The sequence below is a fragment of the Zalophus californianus genome, chromosome 3 (assembly GCF_009762305.2).
Source record: "Zalophus californianus isolate mZalCal1 chromosome 3, mZalCal1.pri.v2, whole genome shotgun sequence".
In the NCBI taxonomy this organism is placed as follows: Eukaryota; Metazoa; Chordata; class Mammalia; order Carnivora; family Otariidae; genus Zalophus; species Zalophus californianus.
Window position 1 is genome coordinate 150,242,813 of NC_045597.1, and position 23,565 is coordinate 150,266,377.

Sequence of the window (23,565 nt, forward strand, 5' to 3'; positions counted from 1 at the left end):
TATACTCAATATGTTTGCTTCCATTGTAATCCTCCATCATGAGAAATTTTCACTAGCGTGATAGAAGAGTTCTCTTGGGCACATGGATACATGTCTTCACTTTAGAGGCATCAGTGTCTATCCTCCATCCCCAACCCAGGATGATGCCAGGGGAAGTGAAACATGAAGAAGCATGTGCTGTCCTTGGACAGTAATGTCACGTCCTCTAAAATGGAGGGCTAGCATTTCCTCTGCATGTAGCACCTGCACACAAGCTGGTGGCAGTCACACTAGAACATCACTGCTGCTAGTGACTTAGTGACCCACCTTTTATGTCAGTTCCTCAAATAAGCCTTGCCTTTTACTAAAAAAAAGAAACAAAACAAAAAGTGTATCAAGTGGGCCTCCAGTTTTCTCCCCTGCAATGTATTGTCCTCCACGTGGTGTGATCTTCCTAAAACCCAAATCTAATTGTACTACTCCCTACTTAAAAGCCCTTCATCATCTTCCATTAGAAGAAACTGAACAGGGGGCCTGTTGGTTAGCTCAGTTGGTTAAGCATCTGCCTTCAGCTCAGGTCATGATCCCAGGCTCCTGGGATTGAGTCCCGCAGGCTCCCTGCTCAGCGGGGAGCCTGCTTCTCCCTCTCACTCTACCCCTCCCCTCTGCTTGTGCTCGCTCTCTCTCTTATGCTCTCTCTCTCTCAAATAAATAAATAAAACATTTTTAAAAAAAGAAGAATCCGAACAAATTACACTCAAATTCGGACTTTCCATAATCTGACTCCTGATTCACCGTCCAGCCTCACCTCCACATCAACCTATACTATGCATTCCTGACTTGCCAACTTTTTCAGTGCCTTCATTTGATCACAAAACCTTTGCACCTGCTGTTCACATTTTCTGGAGTATTTTACTACCTTCCTTCCTCCCTCCTTACTCATAAAAGATACTACTTTGTCTGGGAAACTTTTCCTAAATCTCCAAGTCTGAATTCGGTGCATCTTCTATGTTTCCACACACACAGTGCCTCCCCAGAAACTCTCTATCTCCTACTATGATGTAATATAAAGGCTAGGTTCGTGTCCATCTTGTTCAATTGGTTAGGGCCAGGGCTTAATACAGCTAAGCACAGAGTGCTCAGCAAATATTTGTTGAATGGTCAAATGAATGAACAAATCACTCATAGAAAAATAAATTAACTGATGTCCTGGTAAAATAATAGAAATAAAACAGTATCTGTTTATAACCATTTATAAAGCCTCCAGTAAAACTCTGTAATTATAAGAAGATATATATTTAGTGATTAAAAACACAGTCTTGGGAAGCAGGCCACCAGGATTCAAATTATATCAGCTGTGTGACTTTGGGAAAGTCACCTAACATGTCTGTGCCTCATTTTCCTCATCTGAGAAATAGGCATCATACTAGTACCTAGATATATAGGGTTGTTTTAAGGATTAAAAGAGAGACCATTTATAAAGCAAACCAGGACAGTACTTCACATGTAATAAGTGATGTAATGGCCCAGCAACTTTTATTATTGTTATTATTATTATTATTTTAAAAGAACTCACCTGATCACCTGGCTTTCCACCTTCCCCAGGAGGCCCTGGAGGACCAGGAAGCCCCTAAAGGAAAAGGAAGAAAATGAAATTGTGAATTGGTGAAAGTTTAATAGGCCACTAGGGTTAATAGTTTACCTTTTATAATTCATAGGGCCTCCATGACTATACTTTCAAGCAAAAGATATTGTTTAAAGACAAGCAAAACAGAATAAGAAAACTCTATCTTCTACCATAATGCAGCAACCGGTCAGTTTATAGGTTTAGATTTTCATTTGGACACCACTTAGCAAAAAGAAAAAAAAAGATAAGAATCTAACTGGAGATTCTTAACATCTGTCAAGTTTTTATGGGTCTGAAAGCAATATTTTAGGTTGCCAGTATAGTACTGAAAGTCACTCCTGAAAGTGTTTTTTTTTACCAAATTATCATTATCCATTATTAAATAATTTCCCATACAATATATTTAGATAAATTTTAAAAATTTGTTTAACAAAAATTTTAAGATATTTTGTCTGTAAAACTAGATAAACCTTAAAACAGTTCAATAAAGCTTAACAAAAACATTTTATAATTTTTAATTTGTTAATAATTTTGGATTTTGATCAGTTTTTCAGGGAAGTCTGTTCCTTCTCTCTGAACAAAAATGTTGGGTTTTATCCATTTTATCTATTTACTAGAAGAGGGATGACTTTTTTGAAAATTGTGGAATTTCACATCATTTGACCATATCTTTTCATATTTTAAAAAAGCAGTTTAATTAATGGTAGAAGAAATGGAAAAATGAATTTGTGCATACCTGAAAGCCAGTGGGGCCTGGAGGTCCCTGTTCTCCTCTCTCCCCAGCTAGACCCTAAGTCAGGAAGGAAAGAAAATCATGAGTAGAACCAATCTTTATACCTGCTTCCTGCTTTTGTGACCTACCAGAAGTATTGATATTTGCCTTTTTTCTAATCACATGTTTTCACTTTAACCAGATAATGAACTAGCATTATAATGAAATAGTTGAATGGTATTGGTAGAAGTCCCTGCTGGTGAGAAAATATCTTCCAAAGCCAGCAAAGACACTGATGACATATGTTTATTTTTGATCCAAACATAAAATGTCTAGAGCCAACCATAAAATTGTGGGAAATTGGTTAAGTTGAACATGGAAAAATTCATTACTTTCTTATATCTAATCTAAGCAGGTAATACAAGTATCCCCTGCTCTTCCAAAGTTCGTGTTCTAGCACTTCACTTTTATGGAAGGTCAATATTAGCTTTCTGCTAACTGTAAGGAATCTGAAGAGAATTTTTGCTTTCGTGAAAGAAGGCAAAAAGCAAAAAAAGCATTCAGCATCTTTTTGCAGTGAGCTGTCACAGAGGCAGTGCACCCCTAGGACCAAAAGAGTGGCCGGTACAAGCTCCTCCTTCCTGGGGAACCACACTCAGCATCTCAGCATCAAGCCACCAGAGCGCCGACCTGTGTCTGTGAGCATCTGTGTTTTACCTACATTTATTTTGTGCATGTGTTAGAACAAGATACATCCTAAGGTATTAAAAAAGCCTAGGAGAGGTTCTTTTTGGAGTCTGGGAATTTTAAGAAAATTTTCCATATAAATTAATGATAATTGCTTCTTTGCTTTATACCATTTCAGCTTATAAAAGTTTTCCCAGGAACACTCTACTTTCAGATAATGGGGGAAACCTGTATTTCTCTTCCAATTTATTTCTCAGCGTCGTAAAAAGTATTAATCAAGGTTTCAAGCACTAGAACAACTGAAGAAAGCAAAGCTAACATTTTAGAAAGATATCTAAATTGCCCCATTGCAAACAAATAAGTAGGCCAAAATATTTCTGATAAATATTTCATTTTCGAATCCTCGGATGCAAATGTACCTTAAAGGATAAAAAATTTTCATTTTTTAGTCCTCCAAAAAAAAATAAGTCAGCTTAAATAAACTTCTATAAGACATCACTAGAAGAATATAGGTATAATTCAGTATTTGTATATTATTAATAAAAGACAGTACAAAATATTTGTCAAAACATTTGTCAAACTGATTTTCCTCAGTTGACATATTCTTCAACACATAAAGATGACGAGGTTGCTTTTACCATCAACATTTTAAATAAGTTTAAAATAAAAAGTCCAATCACTCCATTTAAAAAGGCAGAAGGTACCAGAACAGGAATCAAAAGAAAAGATTATAACTGAAATTCTTCAATCCTGTACTTTCTTATTTACTTCCCCTGAAACTTACTCAAAGTCAGGCTGTAAACAAACATCAATGAAAAATGCAATGTGAATACCTTCTCGTTGAAAGATCACCTACCGGGGGCCCCACGGGACCAGAAGGACCAACTTCACCATCCTTTCCAGGAGCTCCCTAATATCACACAGACATAATATGTGAAGTGAGGCCACAAGACACTTGGATAATTGCATACATACATATATGTATATTTCTTCCTCTTGGCAGAAAATGTATAGTTACCCTCTGCCCAGGAACACCAGCATTTCCTGCCTCTCCAGGTTTTCCAGGGTCGCCCTAAAGAAAAATTAGAAACTATTTTAAAATTCAATCAATTTGCTCAAAACATGGCTGCTTCAAGTGAGGATTACGATGAGATAGCAAACCTGTTAGACACTGTACTCACACTGCTACCTTTGGGGCCTGGAAGACCCATACTCCCAGGTTGCCCTCTGATTCCTATGGAGCCTGGAGGACCCGGCCGGCCATCCTCCCCTGGAGCACCCTACAAAATTCACAGGAGCAAAGGAAGTTTTATGTAAATTCTCTCTGAATATCGTATCGCCCAAAACATCACTTGCCTTTCCTTACTTTTATACAAGTTCCATAAGTTTTAGATTATCCTTTACCTTTTACTTAGTGCATAAGAATAGTTGAGTGTTTAAAAACAACTGCTGAAGTATTTTGAGTATTTAGAACAGAGATATCACTCTTTCTCTATACACAAACCTCATCTTCACAACTCCTTACACTCTCATATTCATAGGGAAAATTTTCTTTCTTCTTTAATTTACTCGAGCTTGTGATAATGAAAATTTGGTACTTCTGTTTCACATTTTTGGCATAAAGGAAGGGCCCAGAATATATGAGCTGTCAAAAGTCATACCTACCTGTCTCTTAAACCTATACAATTGGGAGGACATCAAGAAATGAGAATGTTTCTAACAGACATATTTGACCAATACTGGAAGAATACATAATTTCAACTTTTGCCACTGATGTCAGAGAAGCAATTTCAATCTCAAACATTTGTATCAATTAAATTTGATCAATTTTTGGTGAATTTTAAAATATGAAGATCTTATGAATTTGCTTCGGCATTTTAAACATGTATATATCATCCACCCTATTAAAAACATTAACCTCAAATAAACATCTTACCATTTAAATTGTAGGTCTATTGAGCAATATTAATGGTTGTGGAGTTGTGTTTATTTATTTATTTTAAGTAGGCTCCACGTGGGGCTTGAACTCATGACCCTGAGATCAAGACCTGAGCTGAGATCAAGGGCTGGATGCAAAACTGACTGAGCCACCCAGGCACCCTAAGGAGTTTTATGTAAAATACTTACCAAAGGCCCAAGTTTTCCTTCAGGACCTTGAACACCAGGATTTCCCGTCAGACCCTGAAAATTAAAAGCAATTGTCATTTTGTTACTGACTTGCAACTGAAGTAAAGATTCTAGAGAGTAAAAATAGTACTATGTTAAAAGGATCCAGTTCCACTTTGCAATGCCCATTCTCAGTGGCCTTAGGCTCCTCTAGACAAACTCACAGGCCAATCATGGACCTCAGCTAGGCTGGCTTTGGAAGGAATGCAGGGCAGAAAACACAGCGTGCCAACGGGCAGCACCACGTGGGACTCTTCACTTGGTGGGGGGAGCCCTTACAGCACAGCCTCCCACACTGGAGAGGTCACATGGGAGGAAATGAGTCTACATGGTGGGCACAGGAGCCACTCTGGCTGAGAAATCTCATGTAACCAGTATTTGTAAGAGTACCTTGAATGTAGTATACTGATCCTGGCAAGGTGAATGTGCAGGTACTAGTTACTCCAAACTCATGGCACCCAAAGCTATGCCTCCTACCAGGTTTTTATAATTCATAGTCCTCCCAGTCCAAATGTGGTCTACAGTCAGGGGTCATTTTTTATTATAAGCAATATTGACTGCTCTTTCAGCTGGTATACAAACTTTATCAGGTATCTAGGGAAGAATTTCTAAGAAAATGTTGGTTTCCTACGTAGAAGGAGGAAGGGCTATGATAGACTTTTACTCATATATTTCACACTGTGTTCAAGATTATGTGGAGCCAAATGTACATTTCCATCCAACAACTTTTTGTATAATTCCTTTCTCTTTGAGGACTATTGTTGACAACTGAATATGAGTGGAATTCCACAATCCAAATGAATTTTTAAGTGACATTTGGTCAAGAGGAAATTTATCAGGAATTCTCTCTGCCAAAACCAATAAATTATTTGTCAGCAAGTAAAGAAAAAAATAAATATTGACAAACGGGATTTTCTTTCATGTCAAGTGGCAAAATGATTAATGCATACTCCTTTGAGAAAGGGAGACTAGAAATGGCTGTATTTTATAAACATGATAAAAATAACAAACCAGTATTTTAAAAATAGTGAGTCAGGTCAAAATTGCAAAAACAAAGACATGCTCCCACTTGTCAAGACTAGCTCAATTAAAAAAAGTCCTTTCGATGAGTTCTCAGGAGCAGTTCTCTTGGGTTGATGTAGCAAACGGCTGTGTTCTTACCCGAGCACCTGGCAGCCCAGGTTCACCTGGCCGTCCTGGGTCCCCCTGACCTCCTTTAGGTCCCGAAGAACCCACAGGACCCCTTTCTCCTTGAGCCCCCTGTTCCAATGCAAAGCAGAATGTGTCAGAAAACAAGAAAATAGTGCAGGAAATAAAAGCAAGGAAATATAAAATTTATGTTTTACAAATCAAAGCACTAGTATACCATACAAATACTTTATCAAGTAGTTACAAAGTTACAAAAAGTATCACTACATATTCTATTCTCATTTGTCTTTCTTAAAGAATAGTGGTTTTTCATCATTAACTAATGAAAATTATGTTTAGATTACCACTCCGATAATCTAAACTTGGGGAAAAAATACCAAAATTTTAGAGTCTAAATTTCTAGATAAAGAAAATTCTATATATCAGCTAAAGGAAAGGTGTATGACCTTTTCTTCTCAGCAGTGTCCCTAGAAAGTCTGAAAATAAACTTCTACATGCTTCCAACCATTATCCTTCTTCCCTAGCCCTCTGTAATATAGAAACTGCACAAGAGGTATTTGACATTAGGCTTGACGTCTGTGTTTGACTCTTTTCTGGATCTGCCCCCATGTGGACCAAAGCTAGATCGCTATTCTGGACAATGGCATCTTTTGGACCACCAGCCACATGAGTATCAGCGTCGATGGGATAACCTCACCTTTGGTCCAGGTAAACCATCAGAGCCTGGAAAACCACGATTGCCAGGAGCACCCTATAAATGACCAAAATGTGATTCTTTATTGTTGTTGATGTTCTTGAAATGTATAATGAGTGGGTAATTTTTAATTTTAGTATTATAAGGTTTTAGGAGCTGTGATCAAGCCAACATGGCAACAAGTATGTATAAGGGGAAAAAAAAACCTACCTACATGGAAAGAAATTTAAAATTTTGGAGAATATATAAGTACTGAGCCAAAAATTATTCAAAGTAAGAACTATACTAACAGTTCATTGTAAAATTAAACATAGAGGAAAACTGATATCTAGATATGAGCAGCAAAGAATGGCACCATCTACTACGATAAAAATGTCAATGATAACATGCATCTGTATTGTCTTCTATGTGAAGCACTTTGCATTCTCTGAAAGTCTCTACAAATGTAAGGTGATAATGCCATTGTCCCTTTCAGACCTGTTTCATTACATTCCGGCCACAGCAACATCTTCTAATCTCTGAAATCACCAACCCTCCTGGCCTCCAGCCTTTGCATTTCCCATTTCTTCTGCTGACAATGTTCTTTCTCCTAAGTTCTCTTTCTGGCTCATCCTCATCTTCAGATGTCAGCTAAAATGCCATCTTCCCAAAGAATCCTACTTCCTAATCACCTAATCTAATGTTACACTATTGTCATATACTCAAAGTTACTCTCTACCACATCATCTGTTATTTCCTAAGTGTATACAACACTTACTAAAATGTATAATTATATTTTTGTTTGTCTGTTGACTACTGTTTACCTCCCCACTAGAACAAGCTATTGTTTACTAGCCCCCACATGAAGGCTGGCAGCCTTCTTTTTCACTGAGTACCAATATATCAACTATATATCAATATATTAATATAGCAAACTGGCAGAATGTAGTTGTTCAATCAGTATTAGTTGAATGAATGAATGAATGAATGAGCAATAATTAAACAGTTGGCTCCTTGAATTCACAGACAGCCATACTGGACAATGCAATGCACTTGCAAGCATTTCTTTTAACTGCTCTAGCTTTCTTTACTATCCCAAAACTTACCCATGTAATTCCCCCACAACTCTAAGAATTTATTTTATTATTCAAATTTTACCCTTTCTCCCATTGGGCCTGGAGGACCGACTGTTCCTGGATCACCTCGGGGACCTCTTTTGCCTTCTTCACCAGCTGGGCCTATTGGACCCTGAATACCATGTGGCCCCTATTAAAAACAGAAGGAGGTTACCAGAAAGAGCCAGAGTACAAGGGAGTTATAGTCAAAAGCTTCATTCAATGAAGTCAGTTACAAATTTGAAACTATATTAAACTGTTTCCATCCAAAGGTATATTAGTCATTGTTATTATTTGAAACACTTGAGCGTTTTGACCTGTCCACTCCTGGACAATATTTATGCTCTTCTTAATCATTTAAACAAAAATAATGAAGGCTTACTGGTTCCCCTTTTGGGCCAGCTTCTCCTTTGAAACCTGGAACTCCTGGATCACCCTAAAATAAAAGTATGAATAGGTATGAGAACCAGGACTTTTGGCCAGTCCAACCTGCTTTAATTAATTACAGTAAATGGGTCTTGAAAACTTTCTGCAGCTGAGTCTGTATTATCATTTTTTTTTTAAATTTTGCAAGTCTTGTAGAATGTATGCGAAATTTTATAAAATCTAGTAATATTTAGGTAGCAGTTTGTCTATTTTACAGTGGTCTTCAAGAGACTTATTTTTGAAATCTTGTTTGTTTCATCACGCATACTAGAAAAATTAGAATTATTCAGTTTTTCCAATTTGCTAATTAAAATTAGAACTAACAATGACAACTTCTACAGATAAATCTATTTCAGGTTTATTTTAGGAAATAGACTTATTTACCCAGAATCAAAATAATTTTATATTTATGTTCTCTTTGTTGACAGTTTGACAACTTCAAATAGGGCATTTCATCTTGGGAGTGTTCAGAGGTTTTATGTATGTGTGTCTTTAAACACCAGCTAAACTAGTGGGAAGCAGATTGCTAAATTGAGAACATGATAACATCGAATGTGAAATATCAGCAACACTCGTGTTTTAATAAATCTGTCACCAGCATTTAAAAGGATTTGTTAGCATAACTAAGTTACTTGGAACAGAATTCTAAGTATTTATTTTAGGTAGTGCTAAGAAAGTTTTAATTTTTACATATCAAGCTAAAAATATATAAACACAACTTCTCAATGTGTTTATTTCTTATGGGCTCTTCATAACTTTTTCTAATAAATAATTTCACAAAATATGAAAATTCACTCAATTTGAACAATACGGTGGGGTCACTCTTCACGATGACTCTCAAGAAATGGCTGTTGAATCCATTTTTCACTGAACTGTCATTCTAACCTCCACATTTCTTCACACTGGCTTGCAAAAATATTTCCATAATGGTTATTATTCAACTACTGATAAAATTCTATGAGGAAGACCATCAAATCACGACCTTATTATTTTAAATAAAAAACCCACTAAAATCCAAAAACAACACAGTAATGTTCCCCTTTGAATTTAAACCCCTAAACTGTTCATTAACAACATTTGGCTTCCACTTTACAAAGATTTCTATCTTCAACTGCCTCATGCAGATAAGTCACATTATCTACGTTTCATTGCATCTCACTGAATATTATTTTCCTTGGTGATCTCAGGTGGATTATGCTAATGGACGGTGATTACTGTAAAGGACATTACCGGTTGGCCTCGAATTCCTGGAGGTCCCGTGCTACCTTGAGGTCCCGGAGACCCAGGGGGCCCTGCTAAGCCAGGAGGACCCGAGGTACCAGGAGAGCCCTAGCAGAGTGAAAGAGTGACATGATGAGCACAGACCTTTGTAGAAGTCTATGGTCAATGTCCAAATGATTATGTCCATTGGAGCTTCTCGCGGCATGAATGCAGTTAGTTACTTACCGTTGGGCCTTTGGCACCAGGTGTCCCATCAGTTCCTACCACACCCTAAAAGATATATGAAAAGTTTATAAGACATTAAGCCATGTTTAGAGTGGTCTTTGGATGTCCACCCATATTCCAAAAGGAGGCAGAAAATTACTATAAAAACATCAACCACCATTATATCATAAAACTCACTTTTATAACTAGTTCCCTTTCCATAAAAATAGACAAAATGTTGCAGAGTTGACAAGAGAAATATGTTTTTTTTAAATCAGTCGCAAGCATTCAGAATTCAAAGAAGATATATTAAAATAGATTGCCTTCGTTCTGATGTTATACAACACATCAAGCTTTCTGTTAAGAACATCATTCTTAAATGTGCTAGCAACTTACAGGAAGACCCTGAGAGCCAACTGGACCCGGTGGCCCAGTTTCACCTCTTTGCCCTTGGGGACCTTCAGGGCCTCTTGCTCCAGTGGGACCTGCTTCTCCCTAATGGGGCACAAAAGAATATTAATTTAAGAAAAATATAAACGTGGTGTGGTTCAAAGTTTATTGCTTATTTGGAGCTTTACATTTTATCCTCCAGCATTTAAAGCGGTCATGAGCACAAATTGGTCTACAAGGGATGTGTGCCTAACCTAGCTTAAGGAGTGGACTCACTTTCCTAACCCTTCGAGTGTGAGGATATCTGCAGCATTAACAGCAGAGCCAAGTGGTCAAGGTTACCTGATAGCTACTCTTATTTCAACCCAAGAGAACGGTCCAGATAGTAAATAAAAGTACAGATGCCGAGTTAAATTCTAATTGACATAAATAACAAATAATTTAAGTATAAGTCTGTCCCAGGCAATATTGGAGCCATACCTGTATGAAAAATTTTTCCTTATTTATCTGAAATGTAAAGCTAAGTGGGTTTCTGTATTTTACATAATATATTAGGTCCTTACGTAGATCTAATCCTAGAGGGACCTGGACCTGGAATTTTAGAACTAAAATTCTAAGCCTTAGGGTGTTCATTAGTGCCAATAAGACATATAAAATCTCCCTTGAATCCTTGAAATACAAAGAACTGGATGTGGAAGTTTATTCTTCATTTGGAAAAACAGAGATCATGGAAGAATTTAACAGGTATAGCAGAATCCTGGCCAAAAACAAAGATCTGGGAATTTTATGCTTGGGGAGGTGGGGATAGATTAGGCAAATAATTTCTGAGAAAAACAGTTTTGCAAAGTGTTTGACTTTTTTAGCAGTTTTCAGTAGCCAACAGCCAGTGCTAGAAAACCCCAGGAGGAGAAACAAGTATGCAGAGTGAACTGCTGTATAAATTGTGATTCTAAGAGTCTTATCTAGATGCCACAGTAGGAGCAGAAACCACTTTCTGCTAAATCTTAGTCCTGGCCATGGTGAGTATTCTATCCTTAATTCTCTGGCCAGAGCTCAGTTTGAGGGTAGAGGGTCTCACACGAAAGGGGAAGGGATTTTGCATATTTTGATCAGGGGACATAGGGAAGGTGGGCCCTCCATGGCTAGAGTCAGGAGCAAAAGGATTAGAACTTAGGGGAGCAGATCAGAAACAGAGGGGGCCTCATGAAGGTCCTAGGAGACCAAGTGCACAGAAAAAAAGGGACTGGTTAGTGAAATGACTTAGGGCATCATTTTAAAGCAGCCACATCTCTGTGGCACAGAGTTTAAAGACAGCATTACAGAGAGCCTGAAGGATAATTTGACTTGATGATGCTCACATTTCAGAGTATTTGAAATTTTGTTGTTGTTGTTGTTGGTTTCAAACAACAAGTTCAAAGCCCATTTGAGTAGCACTCCTCACAAGAAGCCTGGATCTATATTGAGGGCATCACTTAACGTTCAACGAAATTCCATGAGAAGACAAGATTGAGAGAAGTGAGGTGATTGCCGTAGCTACAGTCATTTTTGTACAGCAGAAACTTGTGAGTGAATCCCTTCTGTGAGATGAAGAAAATTATTGCAAAGGGGAAACTGGGTGTGAGGGGTAGTCAAATGTATTGTGTTGTTTAACATTTGAAAGAGGTGTTCTGAATGTATTCACTAATCTAGCTAATACAATCTTAACAATCTCCTACTGTAATCCTTGCATTTATCATCCAAAACACTGAAAGAACAAACTGTGACTCCCTACAAATGGAAATCATCCCAACAGAGTACTTTAATCCATTCCCATGTGGAAAGCCAAATAAGCCTCCCTGACTATTCCTTTAATGGGTTGTGTAAATGGTAGGGGCAGGGGGAGGAGTGAAAGCCAGCATTGCGTGAGAGAACAGCCTTTTGACAACCTCTAATTTATTTTAACCTCCTCTTGTTTAGAACATTCTGCTATTTATTACTGCCAGGCACTGTATCCAAGAACAGAGTTCCAATTCAGATTAAGTTCTTATTCCTTGCAGCTGTTACAATTGTCTAGCTTAGAGTTCTAACACAACAGATTCTTTGATATTACAATTGTATGATTATCAGTAATTCTCCTTCAATTACATATCGTTTAGTAATCTCATTTTTAAGTTTTTACAGTTATTTTTTTCCCTACCGTATTAGACACTGAGAATGCTCTAGGCTTTTTCCTTAGGTAAGCAACCTCCATACAATTAATGAAATGTCATCCTTCACTTCAGGATTCATATAATCAAGTAATTCTTATAATCAAGAGCTAAATATATTAACATTTTACCTTCATCCCAGGATTTCCTGGAAAACCGGACGATCCAGGTATCCCAAGGGGACCCTATTAAAAGAAACCAGAAAAATGATCAGACATGTTTTTTAATCAATATCTAATTGAGTCATCTTTCATTCTTTGACAACATTCTGCATTTTGACACATAGGATTAATCCACTTAGTACTTTCAAATCACAAAGATAATGTCATTTTATTATAAGTACTTTCCAACGTTGGTATGGAATAGTGCTAAAAGCCACGTCCAGTGGTATTAAACACTTGTTGTAGTGTATTAGAGAATAAGTCAGTCACAAATACAAATTATTTGAAACAATTGCTTCTTGAGAGATGTACTTTCTTTGTGCTAACTAAGTGGTATAGTTTTTAGAAAGTTAGGTTTTGTACCAAAATCCAGGACTGCACTTTATAAAAATGATGCTTAAGAATCATCTGGGTATTTCAGAGCGATTTTTTTTCAGGCTAATATGTGGATATTTGTCACTATCCCATATTTGGGAAAGTGTGCATAGAGTTTAAACCATTAATTTAAAGGCCAGATTTAAAGGAAATGAGTGAGTGTAAGAGGAATTCCATTCCAGGTTATCCTGATTCTTCTTTGAGGACTGTGTTGTAATTCCATCTGTTTTACAGTAATAAAATCCCTTTTAAACTATTCTTATTTTTTCCTCCTATCTTTTTGTTTCCTTTTTATGAAGAACAAGGCGGGAAAGATCCTAAGGGCAAATAATTTCAAATCTGATTTACCCTCCTTGTATTTTCCTGAGCTCATCATGTTTTTTTTAATCTATCCATCCTATAGACCATGCTATATTACTGCTCATTTTATATACTCATCTTTCAAGACTTAGCTTGAAAGTTGTTCCTCTTTAAGTCTTCCTTAATATCTGTATCTCACTATAGGTGTAGGTACAGGTAGGTTCCCATACTTGAACTTCAAGTTACACTGTACAGCATAGCACTTCTGGGCAACAGCATTATGCTACAATATTAATCGATGTATCTCTCCTTGATAGACAAGGCAGTATCCAAAGATAAGTACTATGCGTTTATCACTTTTTTATTCCAAGTATCTGGGACACAGTGAGTGCTCTGTAAATGTTAACAAATGTACAAATGGAAGAATAAATGAATGAAGTGAATATGAAAGTAGTACAACTCACCATCGGCCCGGGTTTTCCAGGCATACCATGTGTACCTCGTTGTCCCTAATTAGGAGAAAAAGAGACAAGATACAATTACATTTTCTATAGTATTTGCTCATAATTCATTTGTTTTATAAAAATTTCCATGTTAAAAACTGAAGAATAAATATTAACTGACAACAACCTTAACTGGGTCAATAGCAATAAAAATACATTTTTGTACAACATTGATAGGGTAGTAATAAACACACCCATCCTTACAACAATAACAAAGAAAAATCAAGATTGAGAAAAAAATGGAACTGATTAAAATGATCCTTTTTATTTGAATGTATGATTTGCAATCAAATGAACTCAAAGACAATGAAATTTTATACACCTAAGTCTTTCTAATAGGCAGATTAACTCAGAGGAGGAATGTCCTCCTCGTAAAAACAACAGCAAAATAAAGTACACACACACACACACATACACACAGAGGAAATTAAGTAGTAGTGAATGCTATGGTGATCATCTAGATCTTCCTTCAGCACTGAAGGAATCATTCTACCACTGCTGGAAGTGTTGTAAGCTGATGGCTCATAGTTAAGACCCTCCCACCAACTGCCCTCAGCAAAGGAGTTAGCACTCCCAAGGTTATGCCTCTTCCAAGGTCAATGCGGTAGTACAAAGGATTGGCTGCCCCCCACCCCTCCATTCAAGACAAGTCTGATGAGCCATCCCAACCCCACAGTTCTCATGGAACTGAGAACTCATGGAGACTGGGCTCTTTGTTGTAATTGTATACAGCTTAAATTCTCCTTGTGACAAACCCTGCTTTTTATTCATTTCTTCACAAATGTAGCTTCTGAGAGCACTCCCCAATAAATTCCCTGCACACAAGTCTTTGCTTTGATGCTGTTTCCTAGGAAACCTGATCTGACACCCTAATACCATTGGTGCCTGAAGAAGTACAAGAAAGCAGACTCTAAAATGGGAATTTAAAGCTGGATTCCTCACTGACTATCTAGATGAAGCATGACTCACTCTTGACATCCTGGGGCAATGCAGCAATAGATATTGTCTCCAGTGGCAAACTGAGATAGGGACAAGTGTAAGAGAAAGGGCTATGGGCACATAACTCAGACGCTCGTGAAGGATTGAAGAAGTAGCAATTATCAAGTTGATGGAATTGCATGGATCTTGTTGAATGAATACATTGGAGAAAGACACTGAAAGGCTAATGGTGATTTATCATCAATATAAGACTCCTTGGAAGCACTTTAAGATATTGTAATCTTCTACAATCAGAAGAAAAAGCTGAAGATTGGACCCAGGACTTGATAAAGCTTCAAGAGCTCTTGACAAGGTTGAATTCTCAACCACAGAAAGTCTGTTACGCCCTATGGTCAGGGCCCTTGATTTGAAGGAATGAAATTTGGCATCGGGAACTTCGAAATCTCAACTCCAAAGTCTGTGGGCCTGTAGAAATTCCCACCATTAACAGCTTATTCTTCCTCACTTAAAGATAATGCGGAAGCCTCTACTTTACCAGACAATATATGCTACCACCACCACCACCTGCCCCTGCTGCTTAGCCACCAGATCAATAACTAGCATCAAGTCACAAATTAACTGAGTTGAGGAAAAGCCACTTCTGGTAAAAGAGGAAAGAGACACACCAAAGGAGCTATGAGTCCCTTACATCATGTAGAGGCAGAATCCAAAAGAGAATGTGTGGAAGTAGGTCCTGAGGGTACCAGATCGTGAGGGAAAGGACATAAAGTGGAGAACTTTAATAATATGGAAATACTCTCCCATGATACATATTTAACACTCTGATAAAGACTCTGAAAAAATGGTGTTAACATGGGAGATGGTTTAGAAAGAGCAATGGCCCACACTCAGTGACGGAGCATTGCCAAAACTGCCTTGGCAGATAGTAGAATAAAGCACAGAGAAGTGAACATACGAGATCGGATATACTGTGTAAGGATGGATAAGCAACAGCCGACTACATTCTACAGTAGTTTCTACGTTTCCAGAGGACACTTTATCTTCAAAGGGTTACAAGAGCCTAGTGAGAGGGTCTCAATTCTCCCCAACCAGGGCTCTGACTTTGGTACTATTGAGAAATTCTAAGGTGGCTGTCTTCTGTAGCTAGGGGTAACAGCAGGGGATGCTGTAAACCTGGGGTTCCGAATACTAATAGGGATGATAAGATCTCGTCATAATAGAGGCTAGGTGCAGTCCTTAATTGTCCAAATTAAAGTGGGTGCAGTATAATTAACTGCAAGGTTGAAATATTAGCAAGTACAGCCTAACCTTCAGAGAGCTGTGAAGAGAATCAATGGAATATGCCCCCTACCTATCTAGGTTCAAGGTACATAGGCAGACAGCAAGGGCATTCCTCAATCTATACATGTAAAATAAATCACAGGGGTGCTTAGGTGGTTCAGCCAGTTAAGTGTCTGCCTTCAGTTCAGGTCGTGATCTCAGGGTCCTGGGTTCGAGCCCTACATCGGGCTCCTTGCTCAGTGGGGGGTTTGCTTCTCCCACCCTCTGCCCCTCCCCCCTGCTCATGCTCTTGCTCACATGTTCTCTCTCTCATGAATAAATAAAAAATATTTTAAAAATAATAAAATAAAGACAGATGACCAGGAAACTCAGCTCTTTAAAAAGGGGACACTCATAGTACTTACCTTTTAGGATTGTGATGAATATGAAATAAAGTGTGGAAGAATGCTTGGCATATAATAACTGCTTGATAAATGGTACCTATTATCATAATTTTACTACTATTCCAAATTTTATATTTTTTCCATGGACTACATTCCGTGCTGCTATAGTTTTTTTTTATACTTTTCTTAACTTTGGTATTAATGTAAGTAGGCAACAAATGTACAGTGGTTATATAAGATGTTAACATTAACAGAAGCTACGCAGAGCGTGCACGGGAACTCTCTATACTACCTTTGCAAATTTTCTGTAAACATGAAATTATTTCAAAAGAAAAAGCAAGGAAAAAATTGAAAAATCAAAAAGTAGGCAACCAGTACTATCTTCTCATTTAAAAGACATATTCAGCTCATCGGAGTGAGTTGAGATACGCATACTTACCGGAGCCCCCTGCGGCCCAAGCCTCCCTCTTTCTCCCGGCATTCCCCTTGGGCCCTACAGGTGACAGAGAAAAACACCTTTGAAGCATCTTATTTGAATTCTAAGGTAGTTTGACTACCTCACTCAATTCGACTGAGACTCAATACAATTGGCTACCAAACAGTAGTATTTCTAGGGGCAACTTTGGGTTTGAAAAAATCTCTACCAGGGCACCTGTGTGGCTCAGTCGTTTAAGTGTCTGCCTTCGGTTCGGATCAGGATCCCGGGGTCCTGGGATGGAGCCCCACCTCGGGCTCCCTGCTCCGCGGGGAGTCTGCTTCTCCCTCTGACCCTCTGCCTGCCACTCGCCCTGCTTGTGCTCTCTCTCTCTCTCTCTCTCTGACAAATAAATAAATAAGATCTTAAAAAAAAAAAAAAAAAATCTCTACCTGTGGGGATATATAACCTACCACCTCTTACCTGAACAGATTTCACTTAATGTAGCTAAAATGGGCTAAATCTACAATAGTCCTGATTTGAACACTAACTATAGGAAAAGAATAAGAGCATTAAATGGTTAAGAAAAACAAACAAGGGCAAGAAGTCTTTTCTATTCAAAGGGTGCAATTCTCTGGGTGTGCTTGTCTATCAGCTGGTAAGCAAGATTACTTCATCAGCTAACATACTTTCTCCACATCATTTTGTTTTCCATTTAAACATTCTCTTTATATAGTCTAAAAAGAAAAAAAAAAAAAGAATTAAATTGATACATACCATTGGACCCATGGCACCCATTGGACCAGTAGGGCCAGCTTCACCCTAAAGCAAAAATGAGATTACATTATAGTACAAAAAACCTACAACTGATATTCATATCACTGTTTCCATGTGTGTGTCATTTTAAAAGTGTATTTTCAAACTGAGCATTTGAAAGGCATACTTGAAATGAAGGAACTCAAAATTGTTGTATTACTTTTTCTTAAAATGCAATGGCAATTTAATTTCTATAGAAAAAAGAATAAGATAAAAGTGAGGATGTAAACAAGATTGATGAAACTATCACATCTGTTCACATTAATTAGTATCAAAAAGGTAATTATATGTTTATGTCTGATAATACTTTAGTCCAAGTAAAACTTCAGAAAGCTAAAATTGACTAATATTCCTTTAAGATTATAAGAAGTTTAAAAATAAAATAATTAAAGCTAATGCATATATATACACACATATATGTACACATACATATATCATACATACATCACACTTATATACATGTGTGTGTGTATACACACACACACAAATATATATGTATATATTTTCATATATCTCACATGATGCTTCCCACTAAAATGTCCTCTGTACTTCTTTTATGGTCTCTTTCTTTCTCTAGGAACATAAACACATCTTGGGAAGAAACAATAGCTAGAAGACCCTGGAATCAAAAGGGTACTAAATAATGGAGCTAATAAATTATTTAAACCTCTCAGATATTTTTGAAGAAATAAAACAGTGACTGTTTTAAAAGGTGAATTCATAGTACCATCTTCATGTGAGGAAAGCGCCCATCCTACATTGGCAGAAACCCAGTGCCATGATGTCTAATCTTGGTGGCAAAGTTAAGCCATGTCATGTATCCTGCCAAATCTATTGCCACTCATCTATGAAAAAATATATTTATCTACTCAACTATCTCTTTTTTTATATTCTTCTTTCCTCCAAAATTTAAGGGGGTTCTGAAAAGTTGGTAGGCACTTGAAGCAAACCAGAAATGCAATGGTGATGTCAGATTTAGATTTTATACAGTTACCTTGGAACCAGTTGCTCCAACTTCACCTTTAGGGCCTTCAAGACCTTTGTGTCCCTAAGGAGAAAAATATAAATTTGTATGCTACTGCTTTTTTAATTCTCAGATATATAAAAGAAGAACCAAAAATAAGCTCACAGAAAGTGTCTTATAAAAATGGATATTTAAAGTTGTTACCCAGAATGTTTTCAAATTCTCAACATTTTTTGAAAGCCTATTCAAAGAAAATTAAAGTACCATTCTTAACTTGCAATGTCCTCACCTTTCAGATTTTTGTGATTTCACAGAAAGTTAATCTATAGCTACAGATGAAAAATCTATGGTGGTTTTAGAGAAGACAAGTAATTGTGGAGGTTATACAGTTATAGAATATGGGCTATAGCTGGGGAAGACATTCAAAATAATAACTAGTACAGCAGCAAGCATTCTAATCAGAAGTTCAACTACTCAAAACAGAGGACAGCCAGTATATACTTATCGAATATCAGCCATGCTTTCTGATAGATAGATGATAGATTGATAGATGTGTAATTTTTTTTTCGGGAATTTTGAGATCTAGGAGTAAATCTTAATGCTATTAAATTCACAAATATGCTAATCCAAATACCCAATTCTATTTATCTAAAACATATTGCAAACATACAAATATTTATTCTCTCCACATGTCAGAGCCCATTCATTTCATGGTTTGGAAATGTGGAGAGAAGAGATTTCCCTTAAACTACAAGTCAGCAAGTATTTCTTTACAGTTAATTTTAGCAAACTTCATACAAAATAGTAATTAACAATGATCTTCTTTCCTTGTTAACTCACAAGGAAACACCTTCAAAACTGCATTTTGTTAAAGTTTCTGTACTATAATGTAGAAAAACTGAACTACACAAATATTGAAAAGTTACAAATCCTTCAACTTTTTATTCCTGGCTCCACTACCACAATTTACCAGGCACTATACCTGATGTAATGAAACGAAAAAGCAAAAGCTATAGCAGATAAAAGACCTCATATAATTGACACTACATTGCATTAATCCATAGCTACACTGTTTGCAAACTGGGATGATGACAGTCCTGAGCAAGAAGGGGTTCCTGTTTAAGCTGCAGTAACTTCTCTGACCATGGATCATCGTTCCTTCTGTGGCAGAGTTCTACAGTTCCTCTAATGCATTTGGGACGACTGTTTCAAAGTAACCTACAGCTTTTCTGACAACTCCTCGCTCTCTCTCCTGCTAAGAACTGTAGCCTTTTTCGTCTGAGTTTTTTTAGAACCTTCTGCTACCATATCCATCACTTCTACCACCAGACCCATAACCACCACCACAGGGACTGCCTGAGCTTCTTCCACCAAAACTGTCCCCCTTCATCAGTCCATAATTTGATTGCTGTTGTCCACTGTAATTTCCAAAATCATTATGGCACCCACCACCACCATAGTTATCTCCAAAATTTCTTCCTTCATTGTAACTATCATATCCTCCACCACTGCCACCATATCTGCCATATCCTGGTCCATATCCTGGTCCACCACCACCACCATAGCCTCCTCTACTGCCATAACTAGGACCACCACCATCGTTGCCACCATCACCTCCTCCTTAGCTACCTCTGCTACCACCACCTCCACCACCAGAGCCTCATCTCCCATCAAAGTTTCCTCCACGACCCATAAAGTTGCCAGATCTACCTCCATGACTTCCTTGTAATCCAGCAGACTGCATTTCTGTAGAAAGGGCCTTTTCCACTTCACAATTATGCCCATTAATAGTGTTGTATTTCTGAACAACAATTTTACCAACTGCATCATTATCATTAAAAGTTACAAAAGCAAATCCTCCCTTTTTTCCAGTCTGCCTTTTCTCCATAACTTCTATGGTTTCAATCTTGCCATACTTTTCAAAGTAGTCTCTCAGATTCTATTCTTCTGTATCTTCTTTAATACCACTGATGGAAACTTTCTTCACTGCTAGATGGGCATCAGGCTTTTTTTTTTTTTTTTTTTTTTATTCATGAGAGTCAGAGAGAGAGAGGCAGAGGCAGAGGGAGAAGTAGGCTCCCCACCTAGCAGGGAGCCCAATGCGGGACTCAATCCCAGGACTCTGGGATCATGACCTGAGCCGAAGGCAGATGCTTAACCATCTGAGCCACCCAGGCGCCCGATGGGCATCAGGCTTTACACGATCCTTTCTAGAAACAGCTCTCTTTGGTTCCATTACATGCCCATCAACCTTGTGTGGTCAAGCACACATTGTTGCTGCAATGGAGGTTTTACCTCCGTTTTGAGTGATATGTAATTTCTATATATGTACATAACATATAATAATTACCTCTTAATTATCTTGAGTTATAAAGAGAGAAACATTCTATGGCCTCCCCAGTTTGGGCTGACTGGACCCCTCCCATGATCTAGCGCTCTCTAGTATCATTGTCACTTATTCCACTATGTAGTCATTATGTCTTTTTGTAACTGTAACCCTCATTAGCCTGAGGCTGAAAGCTATGGATTTTTCTTGTTCATCACTGCGTCCTCTTTTGTAGTACAGTATCCAGCATATAGTAAGAACACAAAATATATTTGTTTATAGAATCAAATGAAATTCAAAGGAAATATAAAAAAGTATTGTGAATTTGATAACCACAGATGAATACTGAGACCAGAGCCAGCTAAGGACAACTGACAAACAGAATTGTAAAGATTTTGAAGGTAATGCTCCCCCGACCCTACTCAATAAGCCATAGTATCTGAAAGGATTATGAAGGATTGAACTTACTCGGTGACCCTTCAGGCCTGGAAGACCAGGAGCCCCAGGAAATCCTCGAGCTCCCTGTGAAAAAAAATAGGTAAGGCATTTGAGAGTTATTAATAAGAATAGGAAATTGTTTAACATAATTTTGTTCCCCAAAAATCTAACACTATAGTTTTGTTTAGCAAAATACCAAAGAAGAGAAAGGATCAGTATACTTTCATCTGTCAAAATACACCTACGTGATCAAAATTAGCAAAGCAAACTCACTGTTAGGAATGGAAACATGACTTACACAAAGACCTGGATTAGTGCCAGGTATTGATTTGATGACATTTCCAAATTTTTAAACTATATCACCGTATTATAATTAGTAGCAAAAAACAAAACAACACAAAAGCAAACAAACAAAACCCAAACAGACAAAATACAGGAAAATAAGTCAGAGTCAACGTGTTCAATGTCTGAATCAACTATATCGATTGTATGTGGAAAAAAATCAGGGAAGGAACTTAAGGAAAACTATGCTTTCTGTATATTGTGCTTTACTTGTGGTAGAAGAATAAATATGTCTGTACACATCAAGGTATTTTATTTTCTCTGAACTACCAAATATTGGCAGCAGAATAGGATTAGAAAGATCACATTAAAAAGTGATCAAAAATTTATTTTAAGTAGAATGTTCAGGAGAAGTTTTATGGATCTATGATTGTTTAAAAGATTAACTGAAGAAAGGAAATATCCAACAGAAGGGTTGGTCAAGAATTATGGAGAGAACAAGTTGGATCCTAGACTCAATAATTCCTTAATTTATGTTAATTTTATGCATCCTCCACCTAAGCATAGTAAATTAAAAAAAAATAGGAATCAAATGGAAAATTAAATCTAAATGATATGACTATTTTGAAATGATGATGCAACTTTTTCCTTATACCCTCTTAAAATAGGTAAGGACCCAGTGACTTAATTATTCACTTATTCTCATTGTCTACATTAATTTGGTTTTGAATTGAATGCCATTACCACTGGCACCCATAGACTGAGGACATTGCTAGCGTAGATTCATGTATCAATTATTATCAATCATTACTATTAATCTGCATATCCCTGGCACTTAGCCTTATGCCTAGTGAGTGGGCATTCAATGAATAATCACTGAAGAAACAACTGAAGAAATGGTTTAACATTTGTCTTAACACTCATAGCACTTCTCCTAAACCTTTCCTAAGGAACTTCACTTGTGCTAACACAATCTCAGACAGATGGCAAAATCTTCTGTTCTGTACATCATTGCCTTCATTCACTGTGTACTAACTACTCAATAAATGAAATTCATATGATAAAAGCAAAGCAATCATTCCTCTGTGACCTCTTGTAGGGAGAATGTTTCTGTAGTGTTTTAAGGAGGCGTTTTAACAGTCAGGGCACATCAAACCATGTCTCTCTGAACAAATAAAGTTCCACTAATTCCTCTGTTTACGCAGCCCTGCTTGGGAATTCCTCACTTCAAGCGTTTCCTGTAGGTCTGTCCACTGGAATGCTCCCCTTTACTGATATTTGTTCCCCCTCCTTCCTGAGCAGGGAACTCCATACACTCAGCCTATAGGAGAATTACTGAGCTATGCTATTTCAAATAATTAGTTAACTGAGTTTTTGTGGTCTGTAAGGGAATTCTCATGCGATTACATATCTCTAATGCAACAAGAAAATGAACCAGATGTACTAGTACTCATAAAATTTTCTCTTTCTGCTGACCCGAGACTGTCATCATACCCCAATCACATGTGTCCTTGCACAGAACTTGCCGGGTGCATCTGCAACATGCTGGCAGGGCCTGCGTCCTCCCCACAGAGGGCCCACACCGAGAGGATGTGCGAGAGCACAGTAGGAAGGGACGTTCGAGCCTGTGCTGGCTGACGCGGACATCTGTGCTAATGACCAAACCTCATGCCTTGGTCTGCACTGACTCCCCAGGCTGCTGGGGGAGGAAAGGGAAGAGAGAGAGCAGGGAGCTGGGGAACTGGTTTTATATTTGAAACTAAATAATGCTTGGAAGCTCTGTAAGTTCCCTTAAAAGATGAGCACTCATTTGTTTTTTACAAAAAAATCCCAGCATTGAACTTCAT

The 23,565-nt window shown here is 37.6% G+C and overlaps 1 protein-coding gene and 1 pseudogene across 2 annotated transcripts in view; both read right to left on the reverse strand.

Annotated features, from left to right (window-relative positions):
* Positions 1-23,565, reverse strand: part of COL5A2 (collagen type V alpha 2 chain) — a 373,443-nt gene that overhangs the window by 25,746 nt on the left and 324,132 nt on the right. For both annotated transcript variants that reach the window (XM_027590566.2, XM_027590567.1), the window contains 19 exons: positions 21,467-21,520; positions 18,703-18,756; positions 17,670-17,714; positions 16,917-16,970; positions 13,836-13,880; positions 12,667-12,720; positions 10,356-10,454; positions 9,981-10,025; positions 9,765-9,863; positions 8,491-8,544; positions 8,152-8,259; positions 7,018-7,071; positions 6,333-6,431; positions 5,133-5,186; positions 4,187-4,285; positions 4,024-4,077; positions 3,862-3,915; positions 2,343-2,396; positions 1,556-1,609 (listed from right to left, as the gene is read on the reverse strand). In XM_027590566.2, coding sequence (XP_027446367.1) covers positions 1,556-1,609; positions 2,343-2,396; positions 3,862-3,915; positions 4,024-4,077; positions 4,187-4,285; positions 5,133-5,186; positions 6,333-6,431; positions 7,018-7,071; positions 8,152-8,259; positions 8,491-8,544; positions 9,765-9,863; positions 9,981-10,025; positions 10,356-10,454; positions 12,667-12,720; positions 13,836-13,880; positions 16,917-16,970; positions 17,670-17,714; positions 18,703-18,756; positions 21,467-21,520 — 1,233 coding nt within the window. The remainder of the gene's footprint in view (positions 1-1,555; positions 1,610-2,342; positions 2,397-3,861; positions 3,916-4,023; positions 4,078-4,186; positions 4,286-5,132; positions 5,187-6,332; positions 6,432-7,017; positions 7,072-8,151; positions 8,260-8,490; positions 8,545-9,764; positions 9,864-9,980; positions 10,026-10,355; positions 10,455-12,666; positions 12,721-13,835; positions 13,881-16,916; positions 16,971-17,669; positions 17,715-18,702; positions 18,757-21,466; positions 21,521-23,565) is intronic.
* Positions 19,961-20,944, reverse strand: LOC113920255 (annotated as a pseudogene).